The sequence below is a fragment of the Galeopterus variegatus genome, unplaced genomic scaffold (genome assembly GCF_000696425.1).
Source record: "Galeopterus variegatus unplaced genomic scaffold, G_variegatus-3.0.2 Scaffold219, whole genome shotgun sequence".
Classification (NCBI taxonomy): Eukaryota; Metazoa; Chordata; class Mammalia; order Dermoptera; family Cynocephalidae; genus Galeopterus; species Galeopterus variegatus.
Genome location: NW_007726330.1, coordinates 90,141 through 102,149, shown reverse-complemented (window position 1 = coordinate 102,149; position 12,009 = coordinate 90,141). Strand labels below are relative to the sequence as shown.

The following is a 12,009-nucleotide window of genomic DNA, read 5'->3' as shown; positions in this document are numbered from 1 at the left end:
GGGGGGGGGGGGGGGCGGGGGGGGGGGGGGGGGGGGGGGGGGTGTGCTGTCTACCTTGGTCAGGAATCCCCTTCCAATAGCCACAGGATTGTCCCCGTTCTGTGGGCACTCCAGCCTGCTTCAGAGCCTTCCTGTCGCTGTGATAAGGGGTCTGCCTGTTTTCTGGGATTCCCAGGGCTACCCAGCAGGTTGGCAGGTTGGCCACCCACCCTTCCCCCCCGGGGCGCAGGGGACCGCGCTGGGCCGGCGACCCTCCTGGCGGCGCGCCCCCGGTCAGCCAGCGCTGAATCCAGCTTTATTGTCGCTGTCTACGCCTCCGGGCGCTGCCTGACCGTGACCGCGCGGTAGAGCGGCTCGAGGGACGAGGCCCGGAAGCGGCGGAGGAGGTTCCCGCCGCCCGCCGCGCCGTAGCAGGACAGGCGCGCGCTGGGACGCGCCATGCAGCGCCATCTGCACGTCGTCGCGCCACCCCGAGAACCCGAGCGAGTCCCACTCCAGGCACCACGGGCAGGGCTTGCGGCCCAGCAGGTGCGCGATGTCGCGGCGCGAGCGGGGGGTTGCGGCGGTAGGTGACGCCCAGGCGCGCCCACGACTTGGACCCTTCGGCCTCCCAGCACAGCGCCCGCGGCCACGGCTGGAAGCCCGGAAAGGGGCCGCCCGCGGCCGATGGCTCCAGGAGGACGCCCAGGTTCAGCACCGAGTGGGTCTCCTAGAACGGGAACAGCTCCTCGCTGGCCGTGGCTGGGTCCAAGTTCAGGTTGCAGTAACCTGGGGAGGGGGGTTGGGGGGAGAGCCAAGGTCAGCGGCCCCCAGGGCAGAGCGCTGGAGGCCTCAGGAGGAAGGAAGGAGGGTGTTAAGTTGTATGTCATTTGCATAGAAGTCTCAGGATGCTTCCACCCCAAGCTCCTAGGAGTGGCCCCTCTACCCACTCCAGTCCCCCAGCTCTGGCCCGGGTGCTGCTGACGTGTCTGCTGGAAGGATAAGTTGGGTGCTATCCAAAGTTCCACCTTGCCAGAGAGGTGGCCAGGAGTCCTCCTCGCCCTACCAACACATCCTAACATAATCTCCCTTTTTATTCAGGACACGAGGCTGAGTGGGACTGAGGGAGTGTCAAGGGTTCCTGGAGGAGGTGACAATACAACTGTCACCTTCAAGGTCCCAGGGAAGCTATTGGGATTTGGCCCCTGTCCCAGCCTGGGAGAGGGGCAGGGACTTCAAATGGACCGGGAGAGTGTTTGAGGAAGAAATGCACAGAGCCCATCCCAGCTGGCTTGGCTAAAACTCAGGGGAGGTTGGCAGGTACCCAGCTGTGGGCAGAGGTTGTGCCACACAAGAGTCAGGGTGCATCTGCAGAGCTGGCCTCTGGGGAGTAGTTGAGGCCTTGCCCCATCCACAGGGGAGGGTGGGACAGTGTCTTCTCCCCTTCCTATCGGGGGCGTGGGGTCCAGGCTAAGTCCTTCTGAAGTCCCCAGTCCTGAGTGAGAGATCGGGCAAGAGTCAGCTGGCATCTCCCCTGAGGCCCTGGCCTGAATGTAGCTGGGGCTGGGGAAGTTGAGGCACCCAGGTGCCCTGCTTTTTTCCTTCCTACCCGAGGCCAGACCCCAGTACTGAGCATTCACACTTGAGGAGTGTTTTCCTGTCCACAGCTGGGGGCAACACCTCATAGGAGCTCATCTGAATGCCTGGGGGAGACGGAGGGGCTTTGCTGAGGACACTCTCACAACCCAGCATCCTTCCAGAGAGAGGCGTGGGCATCCAGGAGGCTGCCTCACCTGGGGAAGGTGCACACGGGCAGGCAGGGCTCTACAAGTACCCAGAACCCCAACCACTGCCTTGTAGGGCAGTCCCACCCCCGGAATGCAGGCCCCAGGCCGCCAGGGACTGACCCTTCAGGAGAAGCTGGTTGACATAGCTGAGACCCACACCCACCAGCTGGGTCCGGAGCTTGGCCAGGGTCTCTGGCAGCTGGAGGAAGCTCTGGGTCCCTTCACAGTTGGTACCCATCAGGGGTTCCATGCAGGCTGGGAAATGCTTCACCCTGGGGAACTCCTGGTGTGCAGGGAGGGGCCACTGGTACCACCTGTCAGCCAGGGCTCAGGCAGATGCCTGGGGCTCCCGCTTATTCCAGGGGCCCAGTGGTCCCCAGAACCATGGTCAAGTAGAACAGAAGTTGCCCATTTTCAAACCTCAACATCTCTCCTTTCCTCCTACTTGTTTGGACATCTTAGGATCGGGCTCTGCCAAAGGTATGGTCAGTGTGGCCTAGTGCATTAAGTGAAATGGATTTTTGGAAAACAATGGAAGGACTTCTGTCGAGACTTCAACTGCTTAGTGAAAACCATGGCCAAATGCTTCCTGTTGTGCTTGGAGACGAGGTGAGCAATAGCCCCGGAAATTATGTTTCTGGGGGTGTGATGGCAGCATAAGAAGGGAGGTCTGGGCTAGGAGTTCCCAAGCACAGGCTTGGGCCGCCCCAGGCTCCCATAGAGAAGGCTGCTGTCTGCTGCCCTACCCAGGACACCCCTGGCAGCAGCACCAGATCAGGCTGCAGGGCCAGGCTGGGCTGGGGAGGCAAGAGGAGTTTCAGTCCAGGTTATATAGATATTTCTGGTCTCACTTCCAGCCATCTGGTCTGGGAAAGTTTGGAGAAACTTCGACAGTGTCAGACATCCCGAATCCCAGGGCAAGCCCTTACGGGTTCCAGGGAAGCAAAGGCAGGAAAGTTAAGGTAAAGCGAGTTCTGAGGTGGAGGAAGAAGATGAGGGTGTTGGTGTGAGCTCAGGAGGGATGACCTGGGGTGGTGAGGCTCCCTGAGGCAGGGGAATGGACAAAGTGATGCAGCCCCAAACGCGGGTCACTTTGTCCAAGGTCCGGGCAGATCTGCTGTGTTTGTGGGTGAAGAGGCTGTGACAGGGCCTGGGCCAGGGGTGGGGAGGGGTAGGTCCTCACCTGCAGAAACTGCTTGTCGCTCTGGTTGGCAAGCAGGCTGTGGAGCCAGACATTGTCCCCCTGCAGCTTCAGGAGCTGGCTGTGGTTCTGCTGGAGGGAGCTGTCCCCAGGGCAGCTGCCTCCTCTTTCTCCACGAAATCTAACATCTTTGTCTGCAGCTGTTTGACCTCCCAGATGATCTCCGAGAAGCAGGTGTTCACCTCATCTCGCATCCTCTGGGTCAGTTTCTTGGGGAGGGGGGCACGTAGAGAGGCATCTCTGAGCCACATTCCGGGACCTCCATTGTCACGGCTCAGAGCCGGCCTAGGCATCCCGTCTCCGCCTGGCCCCACGCCATCCACTCAAGTTACCGAGTTTCCCTCAGCCTGATGCCAGGCACTGGGGAAGCCTGGGCCTGGGGTGGGGGTGGGGGTGGGCTGACCTTACCGAGAGAAAGGCCACCCGCCCCCAGTGCTTCTGGTTGTCGGTTGCAATGATCAGCATCTGGTTCTCCACGTTGGCCTGGACCTTCCGAACCTCCATCTAGGTAAGGGGTGGAGGAGGAAGGGCCCCCGATTCAGAGAGGCGGCCTCCGAGAAGCCCTTCTGTAAACAGCCCCATTCCCGAGCCCAGAAGAAACATACCTCGTGCATTCACCTGCTTGGTTTAAGTGAGAATGAGAGAGAAAGACTAGAGCTGAAGGGTGGATGGCCCATAGTCCACCCTCGGCTCTGAGTCTCACTCCCTGGGTGCCTGTCTCCCCACTGGTATGGTTCAGGTTCTTTGCTCCTAAGTGATGACCACTGGGTTTCAGGCCATAGGAAGGGTCTGGGGAAGGTTCAGTGGCTTGAGTGGCTCGGGAGGCAGAGGAGCCAGGAGGGGCATGTCAGGTCTGCAGCCTTCTGGGCTCCCAGGCACTGCACTGCCAGACCCGAGTCCCTCTGCATAAGCCTTGAGTCTCCACCTATTCCAGCAATGGACATTTTCATTGGTATAATGTATTACAGAGCAGTGCTATTCCAAGTGCCTGTCCATGGACTGTTGCTGGTCCGTAACAAAATGAGAAGCTCGTGCCAGACTGTAAACCAGCATCGTGCTTCCTGAGCTGAGAACGTCTTGCAGTGAAGAAAGTGGCAGCTGACCAAAACAGCGTGAGCTTAGTGATGAAGTTGGTTTATGTTCTGGCTCAGGCTCCCTGTCTTGCCATGGCCCCCTGACAGGTGGCTGTGCTAGACTAGCACTGCTACAGAATAAACATGATAGGATATCTAAAATGTAAGCATTCCACTGTTAAAAAGTCATACAAATATATTAAACAAAATTTGAAAAAAGAGAAAGTAGGGGGAGGATTCACCCAACCTAACACGATGTGTTTGCATTCTGATGTGTTGACATAGGCTTCATACAGACAATTCTGGATCTGTATTCATTTAAGTCGCCAGCACGTTTCTGTGTCATGACATGATCCTGGTGATCACCGCTTTAATAGTCGAATGATTTTCCTCCGAGGAAATGTGAAAGACTCAGAGAGCTGAGAGTCCCTACCTGTCCCCACCTCACCTCCTTGCGGGCATGCTCCTCCTCCAGTGAGGTGGTGTCGTGGTTCCTATGCTCCTCCAGCACACAGGCCCTGCACACGCAGCAGCCTTCTGTGCGACAGTACAGCCGCCGCAGCTTGTGGTGTTTCTGGCACAGGCCTTGAGATCCCACATGGGCTCCAGCAGCTGGTGGCCCTTCAACGGGTCCTCGAAGTGGCTGCACAGGTGCTTCTCGCACAGGGAGGCCATGCACTGCAGGTGTGACTCGACAGACTTGAGCTTCTGGGGGGAGCAGAAGTCACAGGGCACATCCCTGGGCCCTGCCAGGTTCCCCAGGGGTGCTGAGGCCCGGCCCTTGGCCTGGGTGAAGCAGGCCACCATCTCCCCCAGGATGATATTCTTGCAGAGGTATGGCCTGGAGGGGAAGCTTTCCCGGCACTGGGGGCAATAGAGTGCCCCGCTCATGGCAGTCTGGTGGTCCTAGAAACCTTGGAGGTAGGTCATGCAGAAGTTGTGGCCACAGGCAGTGGTGACTGGGTTGCAGAACACCTCCAGGCAAATGGGACAGAGGACTTGGTCCTCTAACATGCGGAGATTGCTGTTGTTACTCATCAGGAGCTGGCCTTGCGGGGTTCTTGAGGGCTGGGCAGGGGGCTGCAGGGCTGAGACTTGGTTCTGGGCTGGCCCTGGGAAGACAGAGCAAAGCCAGCTGAAGCCAAGGCAAGAGTTGAAGGGCCTTTAGGGGAGCACACCTGTCCTCTTAGAAGCAGCTGTGGTGCAGGGACTATGTCACAGGCCAACCTACATGGGAGGCATAAATTGGGGACTGTGTTCTTCTTGTTCCAGCCCCAGTTCCTGGAAAAAATCCTGGACAAGAGGGCAGATGGGCAGAAAGATGTTGCATCATGCCAAAGGAAAGGAGCCACTTCCTAGGCACTTTGGAGGAAGGGCCAAAAGCATAAGTACTTACATGAAACTCTCTGCATGTCAGGGATAGCCAGATACTCCGCTGCCCTGTGATGAGAAGGAAAAGGATCTTGGACACGCCTGCACCAGGACCTTGCCCTGATGCTGGGAGGGTCCCCATCAGTCCATTGTGCCCACACCCCGAGTGCCTTATGTTTCTTGGGGTCTGATGACCGTCTTCTCACCTTTCCCTCTGGCTGCTGTTTTGTAGTCTCCCTGTCACAGTGGCCCCCCTCCTTGAAGACTGCCTAAAATCGTGCTCTCTGGCGTCACAGTTCAAGTGTGACCAGCCTGGCATTCTGTTCGTGATGTCAGCAGCACAGGTGTGCCCCGGACATGCTGCTGCAGGTGCATTCTTTACTCCAGAGCCTTCACCCTGGGAGGCAGGGTGGCTGCTGGCACCTGGGGCCATTGCGGTAGACTTCAGAGCCTTTCATATGACCGACCAGAAAGGGAAAATGTCAGCTAAGTGACAGCAGGATCTTGGGTAACTCATTTAGTTTAGTCTCTCTGGACTATGGTTCTTCTCTTGTGAATCAATAGGTTGTTGTGTATTTCAAGACCCCTTCTTGGTCTAAAGTTAGATGATGCATGATCTGACTTGTGATCATGAAGGCTGCTTGTTCCACTGTAGTTCTGATCTTTGCAATTTTTCTTTTATGCAGTGTCCTTGTCAGTTTTGGTATTAAGGTCTGCTAGCCTCATAAAGTGAGTTGGGAAGTGTTTGCTCCTTCTCACTTATTTGGAAAAAGTAAGATTGATATTATTTCTTCCTTAAATGTTTGGTAGAATTCACTGGTAAAGCCATCTAGGCCTGGAGTATTTATCCCGCCCCCTCAGGAGAATTTTTTGTGTGCAGTGAGTTTATTAACTACATATTCAATTTCTTTTTTTTAAAAAGATGACCGGTAAGGGGATTTTAACCCTTAAATTGGTGTTGTCAGCACCACGCTCACCCAGTGAGCGAACCAGCCATCCCTATATGGGATCCGAACCTGTGGCCTTGGTATTATCAGCACCGCACTCTACCAAGTGAGCCACGGGCCAGCCCTTCAATTTCTTTAAGAGATTTAGAATCATTGATATTGCGTATTTCTTGTATCAGTTTTGGAAAATGGTGTTTTCCTAGGAATTTGTTTATTTTTCAAATCTACATCTTCAAATTTTTTGGTATAAAGTTTTTCATAATATCTACTTATAATTTTTAATATAACATAAAATTTTCCAGCTTAATAATTTTTGTGCATAATTCAGTGTTATTGAGTACATTCACATTGTTGTGCAAACATTACCACTATCTATAAGTGCTATAGACAATGTTTGTGTGCTTGCAAAATTCATATGTTGATATCCTGACCCTGAATATGGTGACATTAGGAGGTGGGGCCTTTGGGAGGTGATTAAGTCATGAGGCTACCTTCGTGAATGGGTTTAGTGCCATTATATGATGTGTCTTTTTTTTTTTTTTTTTGAGGCCGGCAAGTACCAGGGTTCAAACCCCTGACCTTGGTGTTATAAGGCCGCACTCTAACCGACTGAGTTCCCCTGCCAGCCCTAGTGCCATTATAAAAGAGACCCCAGAGAGTTCTCTCACTCCGTTCTGCCATGTGAGGACATGGTGAGAACCAGAAGTGGGTCCTAACCAAGGTTGCTGATGCCTTGATCTTGGATTCCCAGCCTCCAGAACTGTGAGAAATGAATAGTTGTTTAAGCCACGTAGTCTGTGGTATTTTTGTTATAGCAGTCCAAATGGACTAAGACAATATGCAAACCTTTTTTATCACTCTTTTGTTGTTATTGTTGTTTTTTGGCAGCTGGCTGGTAAGGGATCTGAGCCCTTGACCTTGGTGTTATAACATCACTCTCAAACCAACTGAGATAACTGGCCAGCCCCTTATCACTCTTAAGAGAAACATTGTAACCATTAAGCAATAATTCTTGTAACCATTAAGCAATAATTTCTCCCTCCCCCCTGTCCCTAGTAATCTCTAATCTACTTTCTGTATCTATGAATTTGCCTATTCTAGATATTTCATATGAGTGGAATCATACAATATTTACCCTTTTGTGTCTGGCTTATTTCGCTAAGAATGTTTTCAAGGTCCATCCATGTTGTAACATGTATCAGAATTTCATTCCTTTTTGGGCCGAGCCCATGGCGCACTCGGGAGAGTGCGTCGCTGGGAGCAAAGTGACGCTCCTGCCGCGGGTTCGGATCCTGTATAGGACTGGCCGGTGCGCTCACTGGCTGAGCATGGTGTGGGTGACACCACACCAAGGGTTGCGATCCCCTTACCGGTCACGAAAAAGACAAAAAAAAAAAAAAAGAACTTCATTCCTTTTTATGGCTGCTGAATAATATTCCACTGTATGCATATACCACATTTTTTAATCCATTCATCTGTCAATGGGTGGATTGTTTCCACCTTTTGACTGTTGTAAACAATGCTGCAGTGAACACTGGCATAGAACTATCTGTTTGAGTCTCTGTTTTCAATTCCTTTTGGTGTATATCTAGGAGTGACACAATCTTTATAAAGACTGTAGGATCTGTAGTAGTGTCTCCTCTTTCCAGTCCTGGTGTTAGTGGTGGTTTCTTTTTTCTTGATGAGTCTCAGTAGGATTTTACCATTTTACTCATCTTTTCAAAAAATTAACTCTTGGTTTTGATGATTCCATTGTATGTTTGTTTTCTATTTAATGGATTTCTGTTGTTTTTATTTTTTCCTCCCTTTTACCTTCTTTGGGCTGGATTTGCTATTCTAAGTTCCTGAGAAAGATGTTTAGATAATTTATTTTTAGCCTTTCTTCCTTGTTAATAGTTTTTCCCCTTTAAGTATGGCTTATGCTGCACCCCATAGTAAAAGAACATTATTGTTATCATTGAATTAGAAATATTTTCTAATTTCTATTGTAATTTCTTCTTTGACACATGAGTTATTTAGAAGCATGTTGATAAATTTTCAAAAATATAGGGGTTTTTTTTGTTTTCCTGTTTTTGGGGGGTGTTACAACACTGCACTCTAACAAACTGAGCTAACCGGCCAGTTCCAATATAGATATTTTCTAATTATCATTTTTATTATTGATTTCTAACTTAATTCCACTGTAACCAGATAATATGTTCCATTTAAATCCTTTAAATTTTCTGGAGGCTTGCTTTATGCCTCGCAACATGGTCAATGTAGGTAACTGTTCCCCATGCATTTGAAAATTCAGAATGTGTATTCTGCAGTTGTTTGATGTAGNGGTAACTGTTCCCCATGCATTTGAAAATTCAGAATGTGTATTCTGCAGTTGTTTGATGTAGCATACTACTTATATCCAGCAATGAAGTCTGTAAATCATGTTGTTAAAAGCATCTATATTCCTATTGATTTTTTTTAGGTCTGTTCTGTTACTGAGAGATGTGGCAAAATTCCTAGTATTATTATGAATTTTCCTATTTCTCCTTTTAGTTCTATCAGTTTTTTTTTTTTTTAAAGATGACCGGTAAGGGGATCTTAACCCTTAGCTTGGTGTTGTCAGCACCACGCTCAGCCAGTGAGTGAACCGGCCATCCCTATATAGGATCCGAACCCGTGGCCTTGGTATTATCAGCACTGCACTCTACCGAGTGAGCCACGGGCTGGCCCTAGTTCTATCAGTTTTGAGCCTAGATGCACATCAAGTTATAATTGTTATGTTTTCCTTATGAATAGTAGTTTTGCCATTATTGATTCTTTATTATTCAATTTCCTCCTTCCTCTCTATTAACTTGGTAGTTATACATTTTTTGTTGTTATATTTTGAGTAGTTATCTGAGAAATTATAACATGTATCCATGACTTATCAAAGTCTAATGTAAGTGTTTATCTCTTCTCTAATAATTCAAACCCCTAGAATATTTTAACTTCATTTACTTCATCACAACTTTTATTATTTTTGTGTATTTTTTTTTCCTTTTTTTTTGAGACTGGCCGCACTGCACTCAGCCAGTGAGCGCTGTGAGCGCACTGGTCATCCCTATATAGGATCCGAACCTCCGGCGGGAGCATTGCTGCACTCCCAGCGCCGCACTCTCCCGAGTGCGCCACGGGCTCGGCCCTATTATTTTTGTGTATTTTAATTCTACATATTTTTTAAACCTTTGAGACATGACTAATGTGTATACAGTCAATATTTATTTAAATCAGTTCACATATTTGCTTTTTAAATTGCTCCCCATTCCTTCCTGCATCTCTAACTTCCATCTGAGATCATGTTTTTCTGCCTGAAGAACATCTTTTAGTATTTCCTTAAGTATAAGTCTGTAGGTGACAAATTCTCTCAGGTTTTGGTTATTGATGATGTCTTGATTTCATCTTCATTCTCAAAGTGTATTTTCAATGGGTATAGAATTCTAGGTGGGCAGCTATTTTCTTTCAGCTCTTTGGAGATTTAATTCCACTGTGTTCTGGTTTACATTTTTTCTGTTGAGAAATTGACTGTCAGTCTTATTGTTACTGCTTTGAAAGTAACCTGTTTTTTCCTCCACCCCACCCCACTTTCTGGTGGCTTTTAAGGTTTTCTCCATATTTACTTTTCATCATCAGTTTTATTATAATCTATCTACGTGTATTTTTATTTATCCCGCTTGGGATTTGTAGTGATTCTTGAATGTGTGGCTTGACGTCTTTAGTCAGTTTTGGAAAATTATTTGTTGTTATCTCTTTATATATTGCACCTGTCCCATTCTCTTTTTCTTTCTCTTTCTAGGACTTTACTAATTACATGTGTGTTTAACCTTTTTTTTTTTTTTAAAGATGACCGGTAAGGGGATCCTAACCCTTGACTTGGTGGTATCAGCACCACGCTCTTCCGAGTGAGCCACTGGCCGGCCCTAAATTCTGTCTCTTTTTAAAACCAAACCACAATACCATATTCTGTCACACACACACATTCCAGTATATCAGTCAATATTTAAATGTCTCCAATTATCACATAAATGCTTTTTTACTATTTTTAGTTAGAATCAGGATCCAGGGCCGGCCCCGTGGCTCACTCAGGAGAGTGAGGTGCTGGTAGCGCTGAGGCCACGGGTTCGGATCCTATATAGGGATGGCCAGTGCGCTCACTGGCTGAGCGTGGTGCAGACCACACCATGCTGAGGGTTGCGATCCCCTTACTGGTCAGAGAAAAAAACAAAAGAAAGAAAAAAAAAAAAAAGAAAGAATCAGGATCCAAATAAGGTCCTTACATTGTATTTGGTTGATAGGTTTCTAATGTCTCTTTAAGTTTATGACAGCTTCTTCTCCCACTTTTCCCTCTTGCCACTTACTTGTTGAAGAAACAGAGTCATTTATCCCTGACAATTTCCCCTTTCTCAATGTGGCTTGCTGGATTTCCATAGTATCATTTAACATGTTCCCCTATCCCCTGTATATATTGTAAGCTGTTAAGATTTGGGTTCCATTTTTTTGGCAGGGATCTGTCATAGGTGATATTATGTACCTACTGCTTGCTTAACATCAGGAGGCACAACATGTCTGTCTGTCTGCCTCTGCCTGGTTCATGTTCATTGTGAATTGAAAATTGCGTATGAGAAATTGGAGAGGTAATTTGAGGCTATGGATGGTATTATATTCCTTCAGAACAGATTTCTGACTGCTTCTGGCAGGAGGTGAGGGGAAGTAGCAATCCCAAATCACCTTAGTCCAATCAGGGATTGAGATGACACAAAGCTGGACACCAGTCCTTTCAGTTGTGGTCTATGTCTGGCTCATCATGCCTCCTAGGGTGTCCTCCCACAGGATCCCAGCCTAAAGTCTAAGGGTTTTACCAGGGGCTCTTCCTTAGCAAACCCTGATTGCCAATATTAGTTCCACATCCCTGTGAGCTAAGGAAAGCTTTGTCAGCTTCTCAGATGCCTCTATCAGAATCAGCAGATACCACCAAGGAAAAGTGGCTCTAAATGCTGGGTTCACATCTCCGGCTTTTCTTCCCCTTCTGGACCTTGTAATTCTTTGCTAGAATACACACACACATGTCTATGTATATATTCTCTGTCTGTCTTAGTTTTTCCAGCTATCTTCAGAGAGATTGTTGGACAGAATTATCTGGGTCACCACTATGAGAAGCTCAGCATCTCGGTTGCCTTTTTTCCTCCTTTCCTCTTTTTATTTAGGGGTGCGCTAAATAAAAAGGGGTGCACATTTAAATCCATCTACTAAGCACCTCTCCACCTGATGCAATTTTGCTTTGTAATAGAAGCAGATGGTCTTTCCCCACTGGGAGCCGGACAGACTCTCAAGAGGAGAGCTCACATGACTTCTCAATCCATCTTTTTAAAAAAAATCTGGACCTTGGTGTTATAAAAGGCTGCGCTCTAACCATCTGAGCTCACCGCCAGCCCTCCTGACCGCTGCTCGCTCTCCTCCGTTGCCTCTTCCTGCCCTTTACGCGTTTCTGTTCCCTCAGAGTTCTGTCCTAGCAAAGTTTCCTCCAAACTTTGATACTTTCCACCACAGCTTCCATCCCGATGGTGCTGAGTCTTTATTATTCTTTTTTCAGGCTTAATTAATTAACTTTATTTTTCTTGTATAAAAACCCTATGTTG

The 12,009-nt window shown here is 48.7% G+C and overlaps 1 protein-coding gene across 1 annotated transcript; it reads right to left on the bottom strand.

The window, feature by feature from the left end:
- Window positions 1–273: 273 nt before the first annotated feature.
- Window positions 274–5,869, bottom strand: LOC103585194 (tripartite motif-containing protein 47-like). The gene is given in 11 exon segments (XM_008566102.1): window positions 274–553; window positions 555–768; window positions 1,620–1,682; window positions 1,887–2,049; window positions 2,950–3,053; window positions 3,056–3,176; window positions 3,376–3,471; window positions 4,489–4,625; window positions 4,628–5,152; window positions 5,437–5,480; window positions 5,835–5,869. Coding segments are annotated over 11 exon segments (1,782 nt in total).
- Window positions 5,870–12,009: the final 6,140 nt, after the last annotated feature.